Source organism: Rhinolophus sinicus, chromosome 14 (assembly GCF_057876585.1).
Source record: "Rhinolophus sinicus isolate RSI-liver-muscle chromosome 14, RSI-T2T, whole genome shotgun sequence".
Classification (NCBI taxonomy): domain Eukaryota; kingdom Metazoa; phylum Chordata; class Mammalia; order Chiroptera; family Rhinolophidae; genus Rhinolophus; species Rhinolophus sinicus.
The window spans coordinates 57,611,900-57,635,829 of record NC_142514.1 but is presented as its reverse complement, the minus strand read 5'-3'; the positions used below and the strand labels follow the sequence as shown (position 1 = coordinate 57,635,829).

Sequence of the window (23,930 nt, the reverse complement as noted above, 5' to 3'; positions counted from 1 at the left end):
AGCAGTAGAAATATGTTGGAAGCCAAAAAGGAATGATTGATAGTATTCTCCACATTTAGCGAATTTGTAATCTTTAGCTGGCAACTGGCAGTAGAGCATTGTGCTGGGTAAGTCAGACATAGTATTTTGCCCCATGTGAGCAGCACAGAGTTTTTATTTAAGCAATTTTATTTCTTTTTAAATTGATTCATGCTAGCAGTTATTCTCTTAGAATTACTTTGAGTTAAGCAGAAACACAGAGTCAGGTTTTAAATGATTCTCAGGTACTGTCAGCTGGTTGTGGTTTAGAACTCATTTTAGTGAATTCATTCACTTGTGACAAAGTCAGAGACTGTTTTGGTCTCTGATCTTTAAAGTGCCAAGTCAACGACATGCCAGTCGCACTCCTATTGTTGTAATTAAGGACAGTGAGGAGTCAAATAACAGTATTTACATGTATGTCATTCTCCTGATTAAGGAAAACACTGAAATATCTCATTCTGTTAAACTGTCAAAAGTACAGAAGATTTCTGAATTTCTTATCTAACAGAACATGATTTAACATTATTTAATAATTATTTAACCAAATAATTATTTAACATTATTTGGTTCCTAGAGTAACCAAATTCACTTTTAGTTGTATAATGACAGTGAGAATTTTGGTTTTATGAAGCTTTTAAAAGTATTAACTGATTCCAACAAAGTCATGCCATGGACTCTGAAATGTTCAAAAATTAGTCGAATGTCACACGTTTTAGTGAATTTCAACACTAAATCATCAGTCCATCATGGAAGTTGCTGTGGAAGGGAGTCACAGACGGTGACCTTTCGTCACAAAATGGAGCCATTATGCTTTCTAAACTGTAGCTGAAAATTTTCAGTCTCCTTAAACCCCCACCTTTTTCTCTCCTACTACCCTATCTCCATATTCACTCAACAATGCTCTAAATACTCATGCCCTTCCTCCTAGAAGTCCACAATCATCTTCAACTCTGCCTAAAATGCCTCCCTCTCTTACTTATATCAGCCAACTAGGGACCATGCATTAGACTAAATAATAGCTGCTCAATATGTAAATGATCATAATTATATGTGGTGAAATGGGTACTATAACATTTAAAAAATTCAGAACAAATGGCATATACAGGTTCAATCTTGTACCTTTTCATAAACCCTCATACAAAAATTTACAAACCTGTGCATTTTTCAATTTGACAAAAAGTTAATTCAACATAATTTGAAACCATCCAAACTATTATACCTTTTGTTGCTTAAAGACCTTTGTAGCAAAATATTCAAAATTATAAACATACCCTAAAAATAATTTCTCCATTAATTATTGATTTTTCAAAGACATTAAGAAGACAGTGATATTAGAAGCACTGAAGTTAGAGCCAGAAAATTTGGATTAGAGTTTCTGTTAGGTTGTTTATTAGATGTATGGTCTTGGACAAACCAGGTAACTTCTATGAACATCAGTCTTATATATAAATTAGGCATTCTATATGATTTTCTCGTTACATTGCCAACTGAAAATGGATAGTTCCCTCCTGAACTTCACTGCTACATCTGCCACCCCGGTCACTCCTTCATTTGGGAAATCCTCCTTGCTTGGCTCCATTCTCTCCCTTTGCTTTCCTATCTCTGACCATTCCTTGTCTGTCTCCTTTGAGGGCTTCTTTGTCTCTGTCTGCTTAGGTGTGTTTGCCCCAGATTGCAGTATTTGCTCTTTTCTTCTCACTCTACACTTTTTCTTCAGTGTTTTAATGCACTTCGGTAGTTTAAATTACCTCTTTAGCCTCATCTCTCTCTACATGTCGCTCCCACTCTTCCACCCGTACTGAAATACCTAGTATACCTGAAGCCTTTGCACAGGTAGCTCCCTCAGCTTAATGTTCTGCCCATTCCCTTAATCCCTTAGCTAACTCTTCCTCATCCTTTAGTTCTTAAATTATCACTTTTCTCCAGGAAGCCTTCTTTGACTCTACAAGACTGGGTTAGGTTCCTCTCTTGTGTTTCCATAGCACCCCCATGCTTACCTGGGTTGTAGCATTTCCCAGTGTATGATAATGACACCTCCTTTACCAGAATGTGTGCTCTTTGAGAGTAAAGACGGTACTTTATACAGCATTGTATCCACGGCACTTAGCATGTCCCTGGCATATAGAAGACGTATGTAATAATTGTTTACTGAATAAGTAAATCTTGCCAGCTTCAAGGTGAAGTACTGTATAAATGTTTAAGGACTGCTGAATATATTACTATCATTATGTAGGAATATGCTATAAATAGTTCATTCATTACATAAATGTTTATTAAGCATGTACTAAGTGCCAAGCACTCTGGTAGGCACTGAGAAATACAGCACTGAATAGCTGGATGCTATCCCTATTCTCACGTTAAATCTCCTAACAAAAAGCCTTGAAACAGGACTTGTAGTGGTCCAGTCTGCTTTGCTATCTGCAAACACAACTAGGGCTCTAACGTCAACCATACCTGGTACAGAATTGAAAGGAAGCATCCACCATACCCCTACCTTCCAGTTAGATGCCTAAGATCAATGACTTCCATTCTCATCCACATTTCGCACTTCGTACTTCTATCCAGGCTTTCCTCTACACATCTGGCAGACTTTATTCTCCCTTCCCAGATTACAGGGCATTGGTTCCTTTCCAATGCCTGTTAAATAATAAATTATCATTTAAAGCAAACCCCAAAAGCCATCATGGAAGGATTTTCAATATTCATGTAGTAATTATGAAAACTGAGAAGTGTAAAAGATCCTATTCCTTTGACTCAACTTCCCTTAATAAACTGTCTGTACTCTATTTTTAAGTCCTCTATTGGGCATTTACAGAAGATTTTAAAATTAATCTTTTGGAAACACTCTCAAATTCCAAATAGTCATTCAATCTTTGACTCATTTTATCATCTCCCACTTTCATACTTTTTACATAGATTAGTAAACATTTAACTTACTAGTCTATAAACTCACATGGAATTTGCTTCTCCATTTAGCACAGAGACCCCAGCCTCTCCTCCAAGTTCGTAGAATTATGCTTGCCAGAAATGCTCATGTATATTTAGTATTCATTTGTATCACTACCTTTTTGATGAATACACTTACAAAATTAGAAGCTATAAAATTCAAAGTATTCACTTTAACAGTGTTCTCTCCTTCAGAACCCCGATACACGTTTTCGAATTATGAAATCTTTTCAGTAGGTACCAGAATCCAACTGTAATGAAGACAACGTTACCTCAGTTGCTACAGGGAAGCTGTTTTAAACGCAGTTCTTCAAAGTTCTTAACTGACAAATATTACTGGAATAATGATTATAAGTATACATGATTAGTAAATCGAGGTTTTAAAGGTACCAGAGTAACGTTTAGCCACGATTCTTTTAATGTCTTATGAGCGGGTACCAGCTTGCCATTCTTTCTGCCTTCACGCAGGCCCACTAGGCTGTCTGCTCAACCCCAGCATTCTCTACCCCTCTGTGCTCCTCAGGTCTAGGCTACACTCCAGGTCTGTGGGTATTAACTGCGCAGTGCATCATGGATCAGAATTAAAATTCTCCTCTAGGCTTGTCAGCCCTTCTGCAGGTTCCCTCAGCCTCTCTGCTTTCCCTGTCTCCTCCCATTTTTTCACCTTCCCAGGTAGACAAATATATTCAATAACCTTTTTTCACCTCCAAGACGATTCTTAAGCTACTTTTTTTATCAATAAGGTTATTTCTCCAAACTAATTAAAATAGAGATGGTGGCTTTCTCCAATTCACCTTAAGTATGGACATGTTTTTTCTCCTTTAGGTTCTGACCTCCAAATGTACTTAGGCTTCTAGATGTAGCTGGCATAAACTTTAATTTTTTTTTATATTGTTAAATGTCTCAGACATATCAGTCTAATCTGTCTTCTTTATTTAACTTTTTATTATGAAAAATTTCAGACATACAAAATTAGAGACTAATATAATCAACACCCATATATTACGGATGACACCAAACTTCAACAATTATCAGCGTTTTTCCATGATCTTAAACAGTATAAAGTCTGCTTTATGTATTTTGTGCGACATCTATTTCAGCATAATGCGCAAGTACTTTATAGATACTTTAAATCCTATTCTAGCTCCAATCACCACATCATAAACACTAAGCAATACATCCTAATATCCCCTCAGAATTTATGCCCAGAAGTAAGCCCCATAATTATTGCCTTTTATTCTTTCTGGGGAAGACATTAAAATAACCAAAGAAAATTGGTAAGCTCTCATTTGATGAAGTCACTAATAAAATTAAGTTGCAAACATAAATAAAATGTAAGGATATTTTTTTAAAGCTACATTAGAGGAAAGATCTGGAGTCTCTATACTGAATAATGGAGAAGGGTAACATTTTTGTACATCTCTTTAATATCTGGCTTAATAAAAACAGGTACATTCTCATATCTGCTTCTGCATTAAAACTACTGTGATATGTAGTTCTGACTGAAGTATATAAAGAAAATATGGCATCACACAGATATGTAACTGGAAAAAGGACTTCATGGGCCCCTTAAAGGGTCTTGGGGACTCCCAGGGGTTCTAAGACCACATTCTGAGATTTGCTGAATTATAGTAAAGCACATTCTATAAAGCCATGTCAGTTCTCATTCTAAAAAGGGAGTAGTTAGACTGAGTACTCCCTCACTGTATTTTAGAATGTTATACGGAGATTAGTTTAACAACTTAATTCCTATCTCAGTAACCTGAATGCCAAAGGATTTTATTACTAGAATCTTACAGACTTTTCTTAATCTAGTATTAAATGACTTTGCTGTCTGAGCAGGCAGATGCAGTGACCTTGGCCACCCTAACGCGGCAGCAGCAACTCTATTCAGCCCCATTGCACTTTTCCTAGTGTCTAGGATCTTAGGCAAGCCAGTTGAATTATTATCAAGAATGAGAGAGAGGGGCAGCCGGATGGCTCAGTTGGTTAGATAGAGCGCAAGCTCCTAACAACAGGGTTGCCTGTTCGATTCCCACATGGGCCAGTGAGCTGCGCCCTCCACAACTAGATTGAAGACAATGACTTGAGCTATGCTGCTGGTGGGCAGCTGGGCCAGTGAGCTGCGCCCTCCACAACTAGATTGAAGACAATGACTTGAGCTATGCTGCTGGTGGGCAGCTGGATGGCTCAGTTGGTTAGAGCTCGCGCTCTTAACAACAAGGTTGCCGGTTCAATTCCCACATGGGATGGTGGGCTGCACCCCCCCCCCCCCCACACACACACACACAACTAGATTGAAGGACAATGACTTGACATGAAGCTGATGGGGTCCTGGAAAAAACACACTGTTACTCAAAAAAAAAAAGAGAAAACACAAAAGGAAAGGATAAGGCTGAACATGTGGCTCATCAACAAGAGTTTAGTCATCAGAAAAAAAAGGCTGGGATGAAAAAGGGATTCAATAATGCCATTCTAACATATTAAGCATTCATGTTAAAAGAAGACAACTGAGTATCCATTTAGGTTTCAGAGGGAATACTGCAAATAGTACCATAACCTGTCCATGATTTCCCAGAAAGGTTGCATTTTTTTCAAATTTGACAGATTAGGTCTGTAGTTACAATATCATATTTTTGTGAGGAGAATCAACTGTATACCAAACATTATGCCTGGTGATGGATACAAAATGTATGAGATACCCTCTGAAATCAAGTAACTTTATTGGGAGAAATACATGGCACCACAACTAATTATAATAATACAAAGTACTAAGTGCTATAATAGCAGTTTTATATGGGGCTATAGAAATATGGAAAAAATGATGGTGTAGTTAAGGGGTGGGGGGGAGACAAGGAAAGTTACACAAAAATGGTGACAATTGATTTAGACCTTGAAGGTCTAAATTCATGCCAAACTAATTTCTAGCCATTAATTGTTGAAGGATAGGTAAGATTTCCCTAAGTGGAAAAGAGGGTAAGGGCATCCAGGCAAAACAAAAACAAACAACAAAAAAAACCACCCCACGCAACATGAAAAAACACAAATGCCTGATGACTCACTGCAAATTTGGGGAGCTATATAAGTTGTTCAGTGAATCTATGGTAAAACTAGAAAGACAGGCTGGGCATACAGACTGGAAAATTCCTACATGCCATATTAAGAAAAAGTTTAGACTTGATCCTATAGGCAATGGGGAGCCAGCAAAGGATTTTTTTTAAAGCAGGAATGTGACTTAATCAGATATGTATTCTAGCAAGAAAAAAGAGAGATGCTGATAGTGCAGAAAATTGGAGTGAAATGGGGAAAGACTACAGGGAGGAGGACAGGTACAATGATTTTGGCAAGAGAAGGTAAAGGCCTGAATTGTGACAGTGGCATGAGGAATGGTGGGTTGGAAGAGGCATTTTAGAAGATTTGACAGGACATAGTGACCCATTCATCCATTTATTTAATGAGTATTTATTAAGCTCCTATATGCCAGGCAAGGATACTAGGCTGTGGAGAGATGAAAGTGAACAAAAAGACAAGTCGCTGCCTCCAGGGAATGTACAGTGTAGTGGGGCACGATTGCAAGAACTTAGGCCAATTAGAATTCGAGGGTTAGAGGTGAGGAGTGGAATACTGTCAAGATTTAACTCAAGGTTTCTAGTTTGAGTAAATGGGTACACAGGGTTACCGTTAATTGAGATTACATTTAAAAGCATGTTTGAGGGGTCAGAAAACGAGCTCAGTTTTGGACAGGTTTTATTACCTGTCAGAATTACATTTGGGGTCTGGTTATACATGTATTAAGCATCATGGAGTTTTACAGCTCATTATCTAAGGACCTTAAAGATGACTTAGTCCAACCCCTTCATTTACGATATGAAAAAATGGGAGTCACAGAGAGATTCAGTGGCTTATCCAAGATTGTAGGCTGTGCGGCAGCTGCCAAGGAACTAGACTCCAGGTTTCCTGACTTTCAGTCAACTACTCATTTCACTCTATCCTTCTCCAATTTTACCTAATTTAAATGTATCTATCTATCTATATCTATCTATCTATTTATCTATCGCCAACAGTAATACTAGTTGGTATGAAATGGCATAGTAATTAGTGAGACAGGCCTTTAAGAAGTTTTTGAAAATGACTTAATGGCCTGATAAAATATGTTTCAAGAATAGAGTATACTTTACGTATAGTGCCAGGTGGGTACTGGACTTCTCAGGGTGGATCACTTCACAAATTATATAAATGTTTAACCACTATGCTGTACACCTGAAACTAATATAAAATAATATTTAATATCTACTGTAATTGAAAATAAAAAAAGGCACTGAATGTAAAAATGCTAAAATAATATGTAAACCTAGTATTTTAATTAAATTCGTGCCAAACTAATTTCTAGCCATTAATTGTTGAAAGAAATTTTCTTGATAACAGGATTGTTTATCTTAAAGCTTTATAAAATATAAACAATATATAAATATGTGAAAATTAAAAGAAAAAGAGTAGAGTATACCTTTTTGGGGGCTATTATAAAATAATTTTCAGGTTGAATACTAAGGGACAAAACTCAAGCTGTGAGACAGTATGTAAGCCTCATAGAATATAATATTAAGTACAACAGATTTACCTTAAAATATGCATGCTAATGTTCCTGTTACAGAATTTCATTAGACCTATGTTTGACCTCTAAATTTTCTAAATTTAATGAATTCCCTTGACTTTTTTTAATAATGCAGTTGAAATATTTCAAGATAGCAAATAAGAAAAGAATTTTAGGAATCAAGGAATCAAGAAAAGAATTTTAAATTATAGCTCTATCGTTTACAATAACTGCTTCATTGTGCTAATGTGTTATCTGCTTTCTCAACGAGAACAGAATTGTCAAGACAGTGACAGCTCTAAATCTGCATTTCATTAAACTCAAGTAAACTCTTAGTCTCAACTTTTAAGGTTTTAGATAGAACACTTAACTATACACTACAAGGAAGTGTTAAAACCTACCTCTTTACAGTCTTTGAAACGAACAGCAACATTGTTTTGAGTATGATAATATATGAATAAATATTTATCATTTTTCACTTATAAAAGAAATATAAACTTAAATATAATGTACCTTTATTACATTTAACTGATGAAAATTATAAAACTTATATTTTAAAAATGATGTTATAAAATCTATCATTAACCTAATCACAATTCAAAAATCTGAAATTAGATTCTATTTTACCTATTTGACATAGTGATATTTTTTTCTTACGGATACACAATTCCTTACTGATAACCAAGAATCTTATTTTCAACCTGCCTTGACATTCTTCTGGATTAATAATATGTAACACTTTGCATTCATATGACTATATGTGATCTTTTTCAAAGAGCATTCACCATCCTCTGAGCCCCTGAAAGGTAAAAACAGTGCTCTACTCCGTTCTTTATTCTTAGCATCTCACACAATAACTAGGACACAGTACAAACTCAATTCATATTTGAGTGAGTGGATGAATGACAAAGAGATAACAGGAAAATTGATCCAAAATCAGCACAAATAAAACTTAGTATTGATATCTCCAAAAGGAGGGCCTAAGATGCAGATGAATTAATTAATTAATTAATTAATTAATGAAATAATAGAAAAGTAAAATAAAATGGAGTGAGTTTACATTAAACTAGATAGCATGAAAAACCAGAAAGTTAGGGTTTCAGGAAGTTGGCTTCCCAAGCAAATGGATGTAATCTCTGGAAGAGACTGGGCCTCCTCATCCTCTCTGCAAATAGAACATAGCCCTTTCAATGAAGGACACAGATGATAATGGGAAGACCCAGACCTCTAAAACAAGTATGAGGCATGGAGAGGCAGAATAGTACTAGCTAACTCCTCTTTAGGGAGGACCTCTAGGGGTCGCAAAAACTCTCCTAAACAATTCCAGGATAAGGAGAGAGTTCCTAGGAAAGATTTCTTTCCCAGAAATATCTCCCCCATACTTTCTAAAATCCCACTCATTAAAATATTTTATTTGTTTTAGTTAGTGATACATGGTCCCTTATAGCTCAAAATGACACTAGCAGTTAGTGTCAACAAATGTTAACTTCTTCCCATGCCTCTGATCACACTTTTTAAGAGAAGGATTGCTAACCTAAATACATCTACAGCATTTCAAGTTTCGGTTCCTAATGCCAAGTCTGGCAGACTTTCCATCATATCATGAATTCACACTTGCCCTAATGCATGGACTAGGGGACTGTGTATTCAAGTGTCTAGTGTCAGGTCATGTAAGTTATTGTTATGTACTGTAATTGACAGCTAATGTAAATGAGTGATGACTAGTTGTAAAACAATGGGGAATGGCAGAGACTGTGTCAAGGACAGCGTGTGCCCTGTCTCGGGGGAGCCACTACTTAGTTACAGGGTATTGTTACTACGCAGCTATGTGGACTCAGTTTTGCCAAAATCTTCCAATTTTTCAAAAAAGGTTGGAAATCCATATTTTAATATAAAATGTACCAATTTTTAAGCATGTCTGTGGCTGAAAGTGGCTTTTTGGCTGCCAATTTGTGGCCCCTGATCTAAATAAACAGGGAGCACTGAGAAAATGGAGACAAGGGAAGGCCCATTTTGGTCAGAATGGAGGAGGCAGAGTCAAAGGGGAGGAAAGGACAGAAAAAAGGCACAGAAAGGAAAGTGGAAGTTAAATTTCACCAACCTCAAAACCTCACCTAGGGAGCCCCGATCTATCTGTCTTTTAATTCGAGAGCAAAAAGGAAGAGCTGACAAGAAGGAACAAAAGTAGAGGACGGGGTAAGAACCAGTTATTGAAACTAACTAGCTGTAAGATACTGCATCAGATGCTTTCACATATGTAGTTTTATTGGCATATGGTAATGCAAGAAAAATATTCTATACGTAGGGAAAAGTGGGAAATATATCAAAATACTAAAAGTAGGCATGTCAGCATTTGAGAGCCCCTGTTCTAGTCTCCATAATTTTTAACCATAAAATGGTTCTATTAACTTTATAATTAAAAAGCAAATTTGATTAAAACTTAAGTTGGATTTCTGTGTAAAGATCCACCCATCCTAGAGTCTAGAAAGTATACTACTTTTAAATAGAAAGTGAAAATAATAACAATTCCGAGTATATGTAAATAATATATAATTTTGCAATTATAAAACCAGAAGAAAGAGAACATGAAGAAAACTACACAGGTGATGTAGACCACAGATTGATTAAATAAGAACGGAAATATGTAAAACTGTTAAGAATGTTGTAGGTCATTTTCCCTCTAAATAACAGACTATCAATATGGGTGTTTTGTTGTTGTTGTTGTTGTTGTTGTTTTATGTGTATGGCTTACATACTTTAAAATGTACTGAGTTCTCTTTTATGAAAAGTTTTAGACATCAGCGCATCTGTTACATACTTTTCTATATTTACTGTATTGTTTTCTTTATTGTAAGCATATAATTTTATTTAAACAATACTTTAATTTGCCTTTAGGGTGCTTCAAAGAAAACAGCAGGTTTTGGGTTTTATTTTTCTCCCCTTAAATGAAGTATGCCATTTCAGTCTACTTGGGTTCTAAGCAATCTAAGTCTCCGATTAATCTCTCTGAAATATACATACTTGGTTTTCATTTTGTTCACAAATGAAACCCTAGCCTAAATACTACAAGTGTAATTTCAGGAGAGAAAGAACTTTCAAAAACCTAGATAACGCATTCCTTTGTTGATACTAAATATAGTCATCTCAAGATGACATACATTTTCACACTGATCAGTCTTACATATCAGATTTTCAAAAATAGCACAGATCCCAATTTAAGATGAGCAGGAAAAATTGCTATTCACTACATTTCAGTTTTAAATGGATTTGAAAGTGTGAATCTTCAAGTAAAATCGAATTACATCACTACGGTAGTGATGGAAACTGGATTCAAATGAAGTTTTTTATGCTTTTTGCGTAGGGTTCTGTAAAGGACTTGTTGCAGATAAATTACAGAATTGCACAAATTTTTCTTTAAATTATTCCAGTCAAAATATCTTCAAAAATAGGGGTCTAATACTGTGAGCAAGAATCTCAACTAACTACATTCAATAAAGTTCAATTGTACTAAATATATTTCCCAAAAAAACCCTTGTTCCTCAATTTGAGTAATGTATTTTTCCATCTTACCGTATCTTAAAAACTCAAAAGAATTTCAGAGACTTATATGTATTCTGAGTTTGTTTTGTTTTCTGTTTGTTTATGGCAGCAATTTAACCTGTAAAGGGATTAGGGGCAAAAATAATGTGGTACACTCAGTGACGTGTGACTAAGGTGGTATAAATACTTAAACTTATTTAATCACACTACCCTACACAGTTATGTTGTGACTCCCTGGCCAATGGGCCCATTACATGAATTCATTAACAAAATTTAGCTGATGAATGATGCTCCCATTGCTCTGCTCATGGAACGAACTGCTTTTCGCTACCTACCTCTTTCCCAAGGACAGACATTTTGTTAGGACATAGCCTTATGCTATTTTTACCTTGTTCTCTTTCTCCCTCTCCCTCTCTCTCCTTCTTTCTCTCTCTCTCTCCTCAACTCTCTTTGTTCACGTTATGGACCTTTAATAAATATAAAATGAAGATCCCGGAGCCATTGCAATAATAAACTCACCTCTCAACTTGATTATTTTCTTTACAAACGCCAATTACACATATTTAGCATTTGTAGAGCGTTTCACAGTTTACGAACACAGCTGGAATGGCTTGGCGGTTTCAAAAAATATAGACATGGGAGGTTTCAAGAGGTAGTAACTACATGATTCACTCCAATTTCTAGTTCTACTTGCACAACCCCCAACATCCCACCTCGGACAGAATCGCGAAAATAGTTTGGGGGTTGGGGTAGGTGATAAGCTGTTAAATCACATTTCACTGCCCAGCCACCACAGGGACAGATCAGGAATGACTACTCTTAAAAATCATAGTGACAGCTGGAGAAGACCGCTGGGGGCACGTGGTGGGGGACGACACTGAACTTTACCTGCACGGACCCCACGGGCAGAGCACAGGGGGTAGCACCCACTCCGCTCACGAAGGGCTCTTCCCCTGCAGGAGTAGAGAAAGCACCCAAGACTCAACCCACAGGGCTCAAGCAGAGCCGAAGCAAAGGAGGGGAGTGGGGCAAGGAAATCACCACCAGAGCCAGAGGCCGGTTGACGCGGAGACAGCAAGGCTAACCCTGCTCTGCTCTCGGCGGAGGCCGGCGGCCAGCGCGTAGCCACAGCTGGAGGGAGCCCAGCGCGCTTGGGGTGCCGCGGCGGAGCCGGGCCAGAAGCTGGGGCACCAGGAGCATCTCCCTGCAGCCCCCGCCCCCATCCGGAGACCCGACACCTCTGCTCCTCCTCCCCCGCCCCACGCTCCCCGGACTCCTCTCACCCGCCTGGAGCCCACGACAAGCGACTGTCCTCGGGGTGCACGGAGAGGCTGTGCGCGTCCTGCGCCTGGGTGTGGGCAGGCGTCTGGGCGCCTCCGCCGCTGCCGCTGCTGCTCTAGCCGCTGGGAGCCCTCTGGCCGCTGCCGCCGCCGCCGCCGTCTCCAGCAGCAAGTTTCCATAAAAGTCCTGGTGCGCAGCCTGTTCCCGCATTCCAGGCGGGCCCAGCGCCGGCTGCAGCTGTTCCAAAACACTAGGCCAGTCCCCCCAACCACCCCACCCCCTCCGCCGTATCGCCCGGAGAAGGGTGGAGAGTCGAGGAGGAAGGCAGACTAGGGGGGGCGGTGGCTGACAACTTTCCGCCAGAACCTGCCGGTCGCCCGGCTCTGGGTCTCTGAGCTACCCCTTCACCTTGGGTCTCCCGTCAGGGTCCGGGAAAGGGAGGCTGCCCCACTGTGGGAAAGGGGAGATACGGGAATGGAATCCATAAATAGGCTGGAGCTGGCTCCCCCCTGCCCACGGCCGCGTTGCCCTGTGGCCCACTTCTCTCAGCTACTCTACCAGTCCTGGTTTCTAATCACGAAGCCAGGCCACTACCTGATGTTCACTCAAAGCATTGACAGACCTCGGCCAACTTCTCTTTTATTGCTGAGAGCACAGGGCAGCATTCCGGGACCACTTAACTCTGTCCGTGGCTCACCTTTTCTTGGCTCACCTTTTCTTGGCTCCAGTCTTCAACTCCAAAGAGAGTGGTTGATAGAGAAAAGTGGAAGAGGAAAGGGGTAGGGGGAGGTATAAAAGGAAAATAACATTTATACAATCTTCCATCTTTCCTTAATTGAAGGCAACTCATCTCTTGGTCTTTTTAAACCTACATAAAGACAACTGTGAATCTTAGCACCCACAGACCTTTTCAACCTGGACCACCAGCCTGTCAATTATACCTGTGAAACAACCCATATGAAAACCTGAAGTGCTTATTCAGAGAGGGCAGTTTCCTGGTGGGGGGAGATCTCCAATTCTTTGTTACATGCAGAAAATGAATATAAACAAATTAATTTAAAATTGCACTAGCATCCACACAGATAAACCAGGGACAACCACTTCCAACTTCTAGCCCTGGGCAGGCAATAGTGCTCAGGTTATATTTTCAGGGATGTTGAAAAAAACCTTCTGCTACTAACTGTAAACTTTCTTCTCCACCACATCCCCATACACTATTTACTCAGGATGGAAATTCTGTGTAAGCCATTCCTCCTTCAGCTGAAGTACTAGATTGGTAAATAAAACAGCTATTTACGCTTACGCTAATACAGATAGTGATATGTGGCCAGGATGAGCTGGAGCTCCCTGGCCCCTTTGCTACCTTCAATACCATCACCTTTACCTTCAGTTCATGGAACTTTCCATGGTCATTCTGGCTGCAGGGTCTTTGAACAAGCTCTTCCCTCTGCATGAAATCCTTTCCCCCACTCTTTACCTACTTAATTTCAACATAAGCTTTTGCTCTCTGCCTAATGTTGCTTTCTCAGAGGCTTCCTTTCACCCTAATCTGTATCAGTCTGTCCTGCTGTAAACTCCCATTCCACCCTTTCCCTCCATACACTTATCCATTTAAAATTATCCATTTATTTTTATGATTAATGAAGCTCTTAATTGATATCCACCAATCAGATTCACCAGATTAAACAAAGCTCTCCATTCTAAAACTGATAGCTCCCCAAACATGCAGGCCCACTCCTTCTCCTACCAATTCATCATTGATTCAGCAAGTATTCTGTTCTAGATAGTGAGGGTACAGTACTGATGAAACAAATAAAAAGCCCTGGAATTCTGGTGGAAGAGGGCAGACAATAAGCAAATAAATCAACTACGTAGTACTTAGTGATATACATCATGGATGAAACCAGAGCAGGGAAGTAGGGAATGCTGAGAATGGGGTGGGTAGATATTGTACTTTTAGATGGAATGGCCAGGGAAAGCCTCATATGAGTAAAGGTCTTGAGGAAAGTGAGGCAGTGAGCTATGTAAATATCTGGAGGTATCTAAGGGGGGAGGGGGGCGGGGATCCTATCTGACTTGTTCTAGGAAGAGCAAAGAGGCTTGTGTGGGTAGAGCAAAAGACGAAATAATAGAAAATGGAGTGGGGCAGAAGGGCTGTGGAGGACGCTCTCTGTACGACATTGTGAGGACCTTGGCTTTTATAATACTAAGATGGATGGCCCTTGGTGGATTTTACACAAAGTAGTGACATGAAATGACATATTTTTAACATGCTTACTCTAGCTGATGTGCTGCAAATACACTAAACGAAGCAGGGAGGCTGGTTAGGAGACTTCTAAAATAACCAGGATGACAGGTCATGGGAGTTTGGACCAAGGTGACAGCTGTGAAGCTAGTGAGAAATGCTTGGCACTATTTTTTCTGGATACATTTTTAAAAAGTAGAATTGGTAGGATTTTGGTAACAGACTGAATATGAGGTGTGAGGAAAAGAAATGTCTTTGGCCTGAGGATCTGGAAGGATGGAGATGTCATTTACTGAGATGAGAAAGACTGGGAACAGGTTTAGGCAGGTGTGGTCAGGAGCTCAGTTTTGGACATGCTAAGTTTGAGAAAATTATTAGAAATCCAAGATTTGCCAGTTTGTATAAACAGTTCTTAAATATTTACCATGAATCAGATGGGTTTGTTCTCAAACTTCATCGTATTAGTTATATGTTACTAAAATTACATAAACATTACAAAAAGGGAAAAATATAAAAGCAAAAACAAAAGCAGTATACTTTTTATAAAAGCTAAGTTGAATGATTTAAAGACTTGATAAAGGCAAATGGCTTACAATAATTACTATCAAGCTAAGTGTGGGAAGACAAATGTAAAAGATTAAGTACAAAATTATAAAAATCATCGGGAATAGGCACTCATTGCTTTCAAGTAAATTTTTTCTCCTTTAAAAGTAAGGGAAACTGGATGATTTACAGGTGTAGTTTCTACAACAAAGATATCTCGGAAACCAAGTGGATCTATATTCCAAGTAAAGCTCTTGATCCTACATCAAAAGATTAGCCAAAGAATGTGCAGTCATTTAAAATTAAAATGTCTACATAATTTATGCATAATTTAGTATGATTCTTTGCTCTGTTATCCAGCCACCAAGATGACCCCAAATGATACTGCCTCCTAGTATTCACACACTTGTGTAATCTCTTCCCACATTGTGTTAGGGTTGGTCTGTGTGACCAACAGAATATGGTACAAGTGATGGTGTGTCACTTCCAGTTAGGTTATAAAAGATACTGTGTCTTTTGCCTTAATATCTCTTGGTTTACTCACTCTGGAAAGCCAGCTGCCAAGTTTCAAAGACACTTAGGCAGCTGTTAAGTGGCCTACATGGCAAGGACCTACAGCCCCCTGATAACAGCCATGTGAGTATTATCTTGGAAGCAAATCCTCCAGCCCTAGTCAAACTTTCAGATGACTGAAATCTCAGGAGAGACCCTAAGCTAGAACCATGGGAACCAGCTATTCCTGATTCCCAGTCCTCAGAAACTATGAGAGATAATGTTTTTATTTCAAGCTGCTAAATTTTGGGATAATTTGTTATGCAGCAATAGATAACAAATACACCTGCTTTAACATACTTTTTGAAATTATCTATCTTTTATCACATTAAGTACTCAGTCTTCTTTAAAGCCCCTGGGCTGCTTCTCACAGTGTTATTAAAGAATTAGAAAAGTTCTAGAAGTCTTATATTTCAAGTGCTTTCAAACATCAAAGTGCTTCTTTATATTCAAGTACGAGTATTATGGCATTATTTCAAACATAGAAAATTATGAAAGTTCTACAATTTCCTATATATAAATGTACTTTGTGGAAGGCTTTTGAGACACATAAGATTCAGTTAAAAGCAAAACATTGAGGTGGTATTTGATGTACCAGTTGCTTTGTTGTGGCTTTTAAGTGTAAAAAATAAAGTGTCATAGAATAAAGGTTTGCTTTTTTTTCTGTACTGGAATCAGTTCTTTCCTGCACAAACGATGAAGGTTACTTAAGGGTTTCCACTGTTCAGGTGCAGAAAAAAAACAAAAAGGAACCTCACCGAAAGAGTTGTGGCCTGATCAAAGATGTCAGTAGCCTAAGGAGGGAAAGAGATTAAAGGAGAAAAAATGGCAGGGTAAAGTATTACAGAATACTGTATAGGAAGAAGAAACACTACATAAAAAACAAAAGTCAAAAGCAGCATAAAAACAGTAAGAGTGACAGTGGATGAACGCAGTGAGCTTATAAAGACTTCCAGCAAAGCCCTACAAATAGCCTAACCATAGGAAAGATGTTTAGAGTGCAAAACTTGAAGTTCAGGTAATGGAATCAAAGAGGGTGGCATAAGACAACAAAGAGTATGGCAGATGGCAAAGAAAACAAAAGACAAGGTTGAGATGCTGATATGGTTTCCTATTCCATCTCCAACCCTATATCCTAGCTAGGAAAAGATGCCACTCATATTTATATGGCTTGCTTATTAAGTTATGGACTTGAGTTTATGTTTAATTTAATAGATTAAAAATATAACTATATACACTTATCTATGCTGTACATATTTAATTATCCTAAAATAAACCTCTTTATTAAAATTCTCAAATCAAGAATACTGTTTTTATATCCAGGTAAACCCTTCTCACCATCTGGTGTCTACAGTGGTATCCGGACAGCATCCCTCTCCTTGACTAAATGTATCTGTATCCTTACCAGAAAGTAGCAGGAAAGGGAGATGTCTAGGAATGGACACACGTACATCAACATGATAAATTTATATGTGCTTGATGACATATTAATCGAAACACTTTAAATTATTAATTAAAATGCAAGTACTTTTGACTTTATTCATCATGAAACTGTCCTTTCTCCCAGGTAGTACAAAAAGAAAACATACTTGATTATAATGATTATACTTGACTACACTTGATTATAATGCTTCTGCAGTTGCCTGTGTTCTCTATACCTGTATACATGAGGTCTATGGGAGACTGAAAGCTCCCAAGGGTACAGTTTGATGCAACAAGTGTAACCTTGCAAATATATAAGCATTGTACAAAATATTCAACACATCAGCAAGATGTACCATCACTTTTTTATTTGGCAGTAGTAGGAATACATCCATGTTATAAGTGCTTATTTTGGCTAAAGAGCCAGTGCTATTTTCTTCTGCTACTGCAGTGTTTCACTTTTACATAAATTGGTAAGTGCAGTCCTTATGTTTAAGAAATAGACACATTTACTGATATCAGCCAAGTAAAGCTATTACATGGTTGTTCTCAAACTAAGCAAAACAATAACATAATATAATCATTAGTAACAACAAAAAAGGATGCCCTTGTTTCCATTAATCACAGAGTACACAAATTCCGAAGTCTCACATACAAAAATACTTCTATATTTGATTAATCCAAGCAAAAAACCAAAATTTTGAATTCAGCCTAATTCATATAATCACTTTCAAATGTATGTTCCAAATAATTTCCTAATATGTGTTCACATTAAAATAAATGTAAATTATGAACATAATTTAAAATTTCTGATGATGAAAGGTCACACAGAAGTATATTAAGTGTTACTTTAGCATTCCTATTTCATAGGTCTAAAGGAATGATAAACTGAAGAACTCTTGTAATGCAAATAATCACTCCATAGGTAATCATTCAGGTAGAAAATGTTACATCTTAAGGCAAGAAAAAGTTTGTAAATATTTTTTATAAAGTCAGTTAATTCAACAAATTAAGAATAGTAAATGGATGCAAATGAAGAACATGCTATATGAGAGAAAGTTATTTGGAGCTGAGTATAACAGTATGAAAAACTTGGCTTCTTTTTAAAAAGATAACCTCATTTTGATATTTAATAAACATTCTGTAAGCCTTCAAGAAGAAATAAGACCTTCTAGTTGAACAAAAATGTAGAGAAACAAAAATAGAAAAAAAAATTACCAAATATAAATCACCTGAACACGTACGTACCTTTTTTCTTCCAGAAAAACAGAAGGAAAAAAAATCCATTTTGTCAGGATGAATTGAAGGCCCTCTTATAATTTATATAGGGAAGCAGATGACAAGATTCATGGTGGCAATGGCAACTTTCTGATAATATTACCATAAATGTTAAACAGGGTTTTATCCTAAAAGGCTTGAAACTCATTTAATCATTTTCTTATTTTTTTAAAGCATTACTTTAGCTATTTAAACCAGTTTCAAGGCAAATTGAAATTGGCACATATGTCTTAAGTGCTCTTCTGTGCTCAAAAACATTTTCAACAGACATTACTTTTAAAAAAGTCACGTTTCTTCCCTTAGAGAGGTTTTTTCCCCCTATACTTATTACCCTTAAATTCTATTTGGTCACTCTTGTCTCTTGTGTTAAAGGCCACAAAGAAAGCATCTTACTAAAGGAGTAGCTACTGAACTGACCAGAAACTAAACAAAATCAACCAACTGAATTAGACAAACTAACCTCTTGATATGAGCAACTTTTTTTTTTTTTAAGTTGAAATGTAAAAGAGAAAAAGAAAAAATTCTTTCTGGAAAGTCATTCCTTTAATCTGATAAAATAAATTCCCCATTTATCTTATGTAGTAGCAGCATTATTGAACAGTGCAATTCTTCAAAATAGATTTCAAACATCTTCCTCAAATAAAAAAGTAATTAAATTTACGCATAGCTCCGTTTATAAAACCACAGCTTAAAACATTTAGCCCCCACAAATAGCAAACTTAATATAAGCAATAATGTCTTGCCTCCATGATAATGGGAATGTGTGTGTGCACACATGTGTGTATGTGTGAATCATTCAAGGCCAGTGGTACCTCAACAAGAAGCTAAAAATACAAGATACAAAATAAAAAGCAAAACATTACATAATAGAATTTTTAGCTTTGATACTTCTAATGATACCCCTTCATCAATGATAAGAATTACAAATAGCCAATTCTTAAATTAAGAATATATGTAAGAAAAGTCAAGGTGCTATATACTCAAAAGTTATTAGAGCAATATTTCAAATTGTTTAATGTCATAACCTATACATTATGGAACACAGTACATGCAAACAGCATAAAGATGCTGAGTATGTAATTTTGTAACTAACGTTACATAAACGTGGCACACACATAAATTTAAAACCTTAAAAGATTATGCTTCCCCCCCACACTTTTCATTTTCTATTCATTAATCAGAAACTAGGCACTTTAATCTAAAAATGCATTCTAAAAAAATATAGTTAGATCCTTCTGGGTAATTCACTCCTAAAATGAATAAAGCCCACTTTAAAAACAAAATCAACACATCTAATCCATTGATGTACTAAGTCATCCACTTCAAATAAGTGGTATGTGGTTTAGACACAAAATTAATATAACTCTGAAAGTATCTAATACACTCTGAAGAACCTTCTTTATGTGAACAACCCATTTGTTCATATATTTCTCATAAAGAACATGAAATATACTTCCATACCATTAAAAATATTTTGTTCTATATTTATGGGAAAAATAAACCTTCTTTAAAACCTCACTAAGATTCAAAGTATGACTATTTTACAAATATGGGCATAATATGACAAAATGTACTAAGTTCTCTGTGGGAATAACTAAAAACCTGTTTTGTAGGAGAAAGGAGAAATCATTTTACTGTACCAAAATTAATACCTTCAGATGTTGGGAGACAGTCTCAAAACTACACAGCAAAATTTTAATTGCCTGTCATTGTTAATAAATGTTATCTTTTTTTTTCCCCCATGTGGGGATTGAACTGGCAACCTTGGTGTTATCAGCACCACACTCTAACCAACTGAGCTAACCGACCACCCCTAAATGTTATCTTTTTAATCAATATTTATTCAAGGGAAAAATGCTCTAATCTATAAAAAGATTTTAAAAATTTCTTCAGTCTCTCTATTGTAACTTATAGGACCAACAGAATATATTTTGGAAACTGCAGTAAATCTAACATAAACTTCTAACTTGTAAACTTCTCAGCATCAATTCATTTAAATGTTATATAATGATACTCAGCCATTACAATTTCTTTGATTCAAATACATAAGCAAATGCACAAGCAATACTGTAAGCAGTATATATTAAACACCACTACTGTCTAAACTTGTTTAAACAAATGAATAACTTTATAATTAAAAATACATTTTCAGGCAAAGTTAAGCTTGTTGACACTAGGTGTAATATATTCTTGCACGTGTGGGTCACAAAGGTCCTAGCTAAAATGTCTATTTTCAATGTGCAAAGCATAAAATCAGAGCTTTGAGAATCATACTGGACATTTCAGACAGCTTCAAGATGACAAATCAATTAACTCCCAAGTACTGGCTTCATTCAATTCAAGCAATATTTCTGTAAAATATACATTTCACAACTTAAATTATTATTTAAAGATGGTAAAAAACTGCTTTGGATACACTACATAGGGATTCAGTGATAGAACTTCTGTGTAACTACAGTACAGTCAGTCATTCTTTACTAGGTATTTTTTCCTCCCTGAGTCCATACCTACCAATTCTGTGTAACATATGTTACAAAATCAAGTTACCTTAATATATTTCATAGTACACTCAAATTGTATGATTTTTATGGTACTTATTGCACTTTGGCTTCCATGAGGCCACTGGACATAACATGACCGTGACTACTTGTACAACTACTTGTATGCCTCAGTGCATCAGCTCCAAGATAGGCCGTTAGAAGTTCAGTGCGGCGAGTAAGTAACTGCTTCAGGTCTTCCGCCAAAGTCTCTCTACTGGAATAGCGCACTTTCTCGAAGTCAAAAATGTCTTTGAGAAAGAAAAGAACTTGATTCTGGAAAATGAACACAAAACAAATTAGACCAAAATTATATTAAACCTAAGTCGTTACTAATATTGTAACATGCACTGAATTAGGAGTCAGAAGGCCTGAGTTCCGGTGCTAGTTTCAGATCTCATGGGTGAAGGGACCTTGAACAAGTAAGTAAACCTTTTCTGGGTTTCATTTTCTGTAAAATAAGGGACAATAATACTACTTGTCCCTGTTACTACTCGGGGCTGATGTGATGATCAAAAAAAAAAAAATCTACAGGAAATGACTGTAAAACCTAAAAGTGCTGTATAAATATAAGGGGCTATTATACTCCTTTCCCAACAAAAGAAAAAAGAAGTTTTCAATGTTACCTATGAGCACTTGTATTACTTTAGGACAGAAAAGTAAAATAGTTCCAATAATTGTAACTCATAAGTTCCAATAATTGTAACTCATAAGTTTTAATCGTATATTTTTCGGTACATAAAAATTTAAGACACATGCAAAATAAAAATAATGTCAGGCCTCAAATCAGTGGAAGATTGAGAAGGATATTTCATTTCAGTAAGTGAATACTTATGCTGAAACTCATTTTAAGCAAGTTGTATACTACTAAGCATTAAGTATCATGTTACACCATGATGAAAATAAAAGTAATTCCAAAGAGCAAAGAACAGGAATATTTAATTTCTATCCTACACAAATCAAGTGTTAAGAGGTACTAAAAAAGGCACACTTCTTAGATTCATTGCGTTTTATAATTAGAAGGGCCATTAGCAATCAACCTGTCAAGCCCTCTCATTTTATAGATGAAGAAAAGGAGGACAAAGTATGATTTGCCCAGAGCCAGATGCTCATTAATGACACACTTAATTCCCAGTCCAAATTTTTCCCACTAAACACAAACTTTACTTTGGGAAGGTCAAGTAAACTAGTCAAAAAATAATGAGTTTTGAATGATAGTAAAATAAACATTTTCTAGACCATTCACATGAATGCTACATTAACAGCACATAAACATAATTTTATTTTTTTAAATGAAGGGTATATTAAACTTTGAAATATCAAAACCCTACAAATTCATACTTGATTATATTTACTTTTTTATTTGTTCCTTGAAACTCAGCCTAAATTCAAGACTATTACAATAGTGAGGCTTTTCTTGGCACTTGGCCAGGCAGAAAATTCTGCAGTGAACTATACCCTGTGTTTTGGCAAATTTAAACTGCTGATAAAGGGATACAACTTTAATCTCCCATGTTATTTTTCACATCTGGGATTTCATCATTCATTATTAACTTAAATCAGAACTTATTTCCAAATTGCCACATGTGCAATTAAGGCTGATACTATTTGTTTTTACAAATTTCAAGAGCATCCAGGCATGAAGAACAAACTGTCTACAGCAATTTGACTATAACATCGTATCACCATCCTAGAACATGCGGCCATTACAGAAGGAACTGATAAGGTGAATGGACCTGTTGAATGTACTCCAGGATAAAGCACCAAATCTATATAATACTGTTCCACTGCCATTTAAACACTGAATTTAGGTGACTTTTATAACTTACCTTTAAATAACATTCTATCTTCTACAAAAGCAAAAACAAAACAGAATAATACCTTATCTGCTTTTTGATTTAGAAAAAAGAAATGATCTGATGACTGAACATACCTTAAAGAAGCAACATAAATCATAGAGAGAATTTCTAGGACCCAAAAAGCCCCACGCTAGGACAGGGCTGATGTGTTCACAAATGGCATAAAAATGTGCAAAAAATCCATCTGGGATCTGTTGGAAAGTTAAGGAGAATCGAGTTATTTTTACCTTCTTGAATTTGCTTTCTCTAGTAGAAACTGAAATAGCTATCTATCACATGAATAGCTCTTTTTGATGGTAGACCACGTCAAGGATGAGCCAGCCTAATAAGAAAGTTAATACACTTACACGTAACTTTTAGAGTCACAGCATGTTTTCTGTAGGTTTTATATCCTAGCCAATAGTTTCAAATATGCTGAGATACATTATTTCTTAAAGGCATTTTCACTTCATAGAAATACTTCATAAAAAAAAAAAAAAACAATCATAGAGTTGGTGTAACCAAGCAAAAACAAGAATGCTACAGTGTTCCTTAGTAGTATAATTTTTAGGATTAATAAGACTGAAATGGTTTCAGCTATTAAAAAGTTCTATTAAATCATTTAGAGAAACTGAAAAAGACCAAAACAATTTTTATTTTATTTTCCTTAAAAGTTTTCTATTAAAATATAGTTAACATACAATATTATGTTTCAGGGACACACCAGTTATTCAACATTTGTATACCTAAGAAGTGATCACCATGATAAGTCCAGCAACCATGTGACATTGTACCACGCTATCACAATATTATTGACTCTATTCCCCATGCTGTATATTACATCCCATGACTTATTTGATTTATACCTGGAGATTTGGACCTTTTATTTCCCTTTCCTTTTCCCCTCCTTTTAAAATTTTTCAATTGCAGTTGACATTCAATATTGTTTCATATTAATTTCAGGTGCACAGCGTAGTGGTTAGACATTTATATAATTTAAGAAGTGATCCCCTGACTAGTCCAGTACCCACCTGGCACTATACATAGTTATTACCATATTATTGACTATACTCTCTATGCTACACCCGACATCCCCATGACTATTTTGTAGCTACCAATTTGTACTTCTTAATCCC

General features: G+C 36.5%; 2 protein-coding genes across 15 annotated transcripts in view; both read right to left on the bottom strand.

The window, feature by feature from the left end:
- The window catches only part of NEXN (nexilin F-actin binding protein), a 44,312-nt gene extending 31,643 nt beyond the window's left edge, over positions 1-12,669 (bottom strand). For 2 of the 10 annotated variants that reach the window (XM_088791218.1, XM_088791222.1), the window contains exons 1-2: positions 12,382-12,517; positions 11,987-12,051 (exon numbers count right to left, since the gene is read on the bottom strand). Coding sequence is in view for 4 of the 10 variants with exons in the window: in XM_088791217.1 (XP_088647343.1) it covers positions 12,386-12,558 (173 nt within the window). In the remaining 6 variants the exon portion in view is untranslated. Of the gene's footprint in view, positions 1-11,986; positions 12,052-12,381 lie in introns of all 10 variants that reach the window. The other 8 variants (XM_088791213.1, XM_088791216.1, XM_088791220.1 and 5 more) reach the window with 7 other exon arrangements.
- Positions 12,670-17,492: 4,823 nt separating this feature from the next.
- MIGA1 (mitoguardin 1) overlaps positions 17,493-23,930 on the bottom strand; it is a 74,429-nt gene continuing 67,991 nt past the window's right edge. For all 5 annotated transcript variants that reach the window (XM_074334974.2, XM_074334976.2, XM_074334975.2 and 2 more), the window contains exons 15-16: positions 22,890-23,006; positions 17,493-21,232 (exon numbers count right to left, since the gene is read on the bottom strand). In XM_074334974.2, the coding sequence (XP_074191075.2) occupies positions 21,014-21,232; positions 22,890-23,006 (336 nt within the window). In that variant the 3' untranslated portion in view covers positions 17,493-21,013. The remainder of the gene's footprint in view (positions 21,233-22,889; positions 23,007-23,930) is intronic.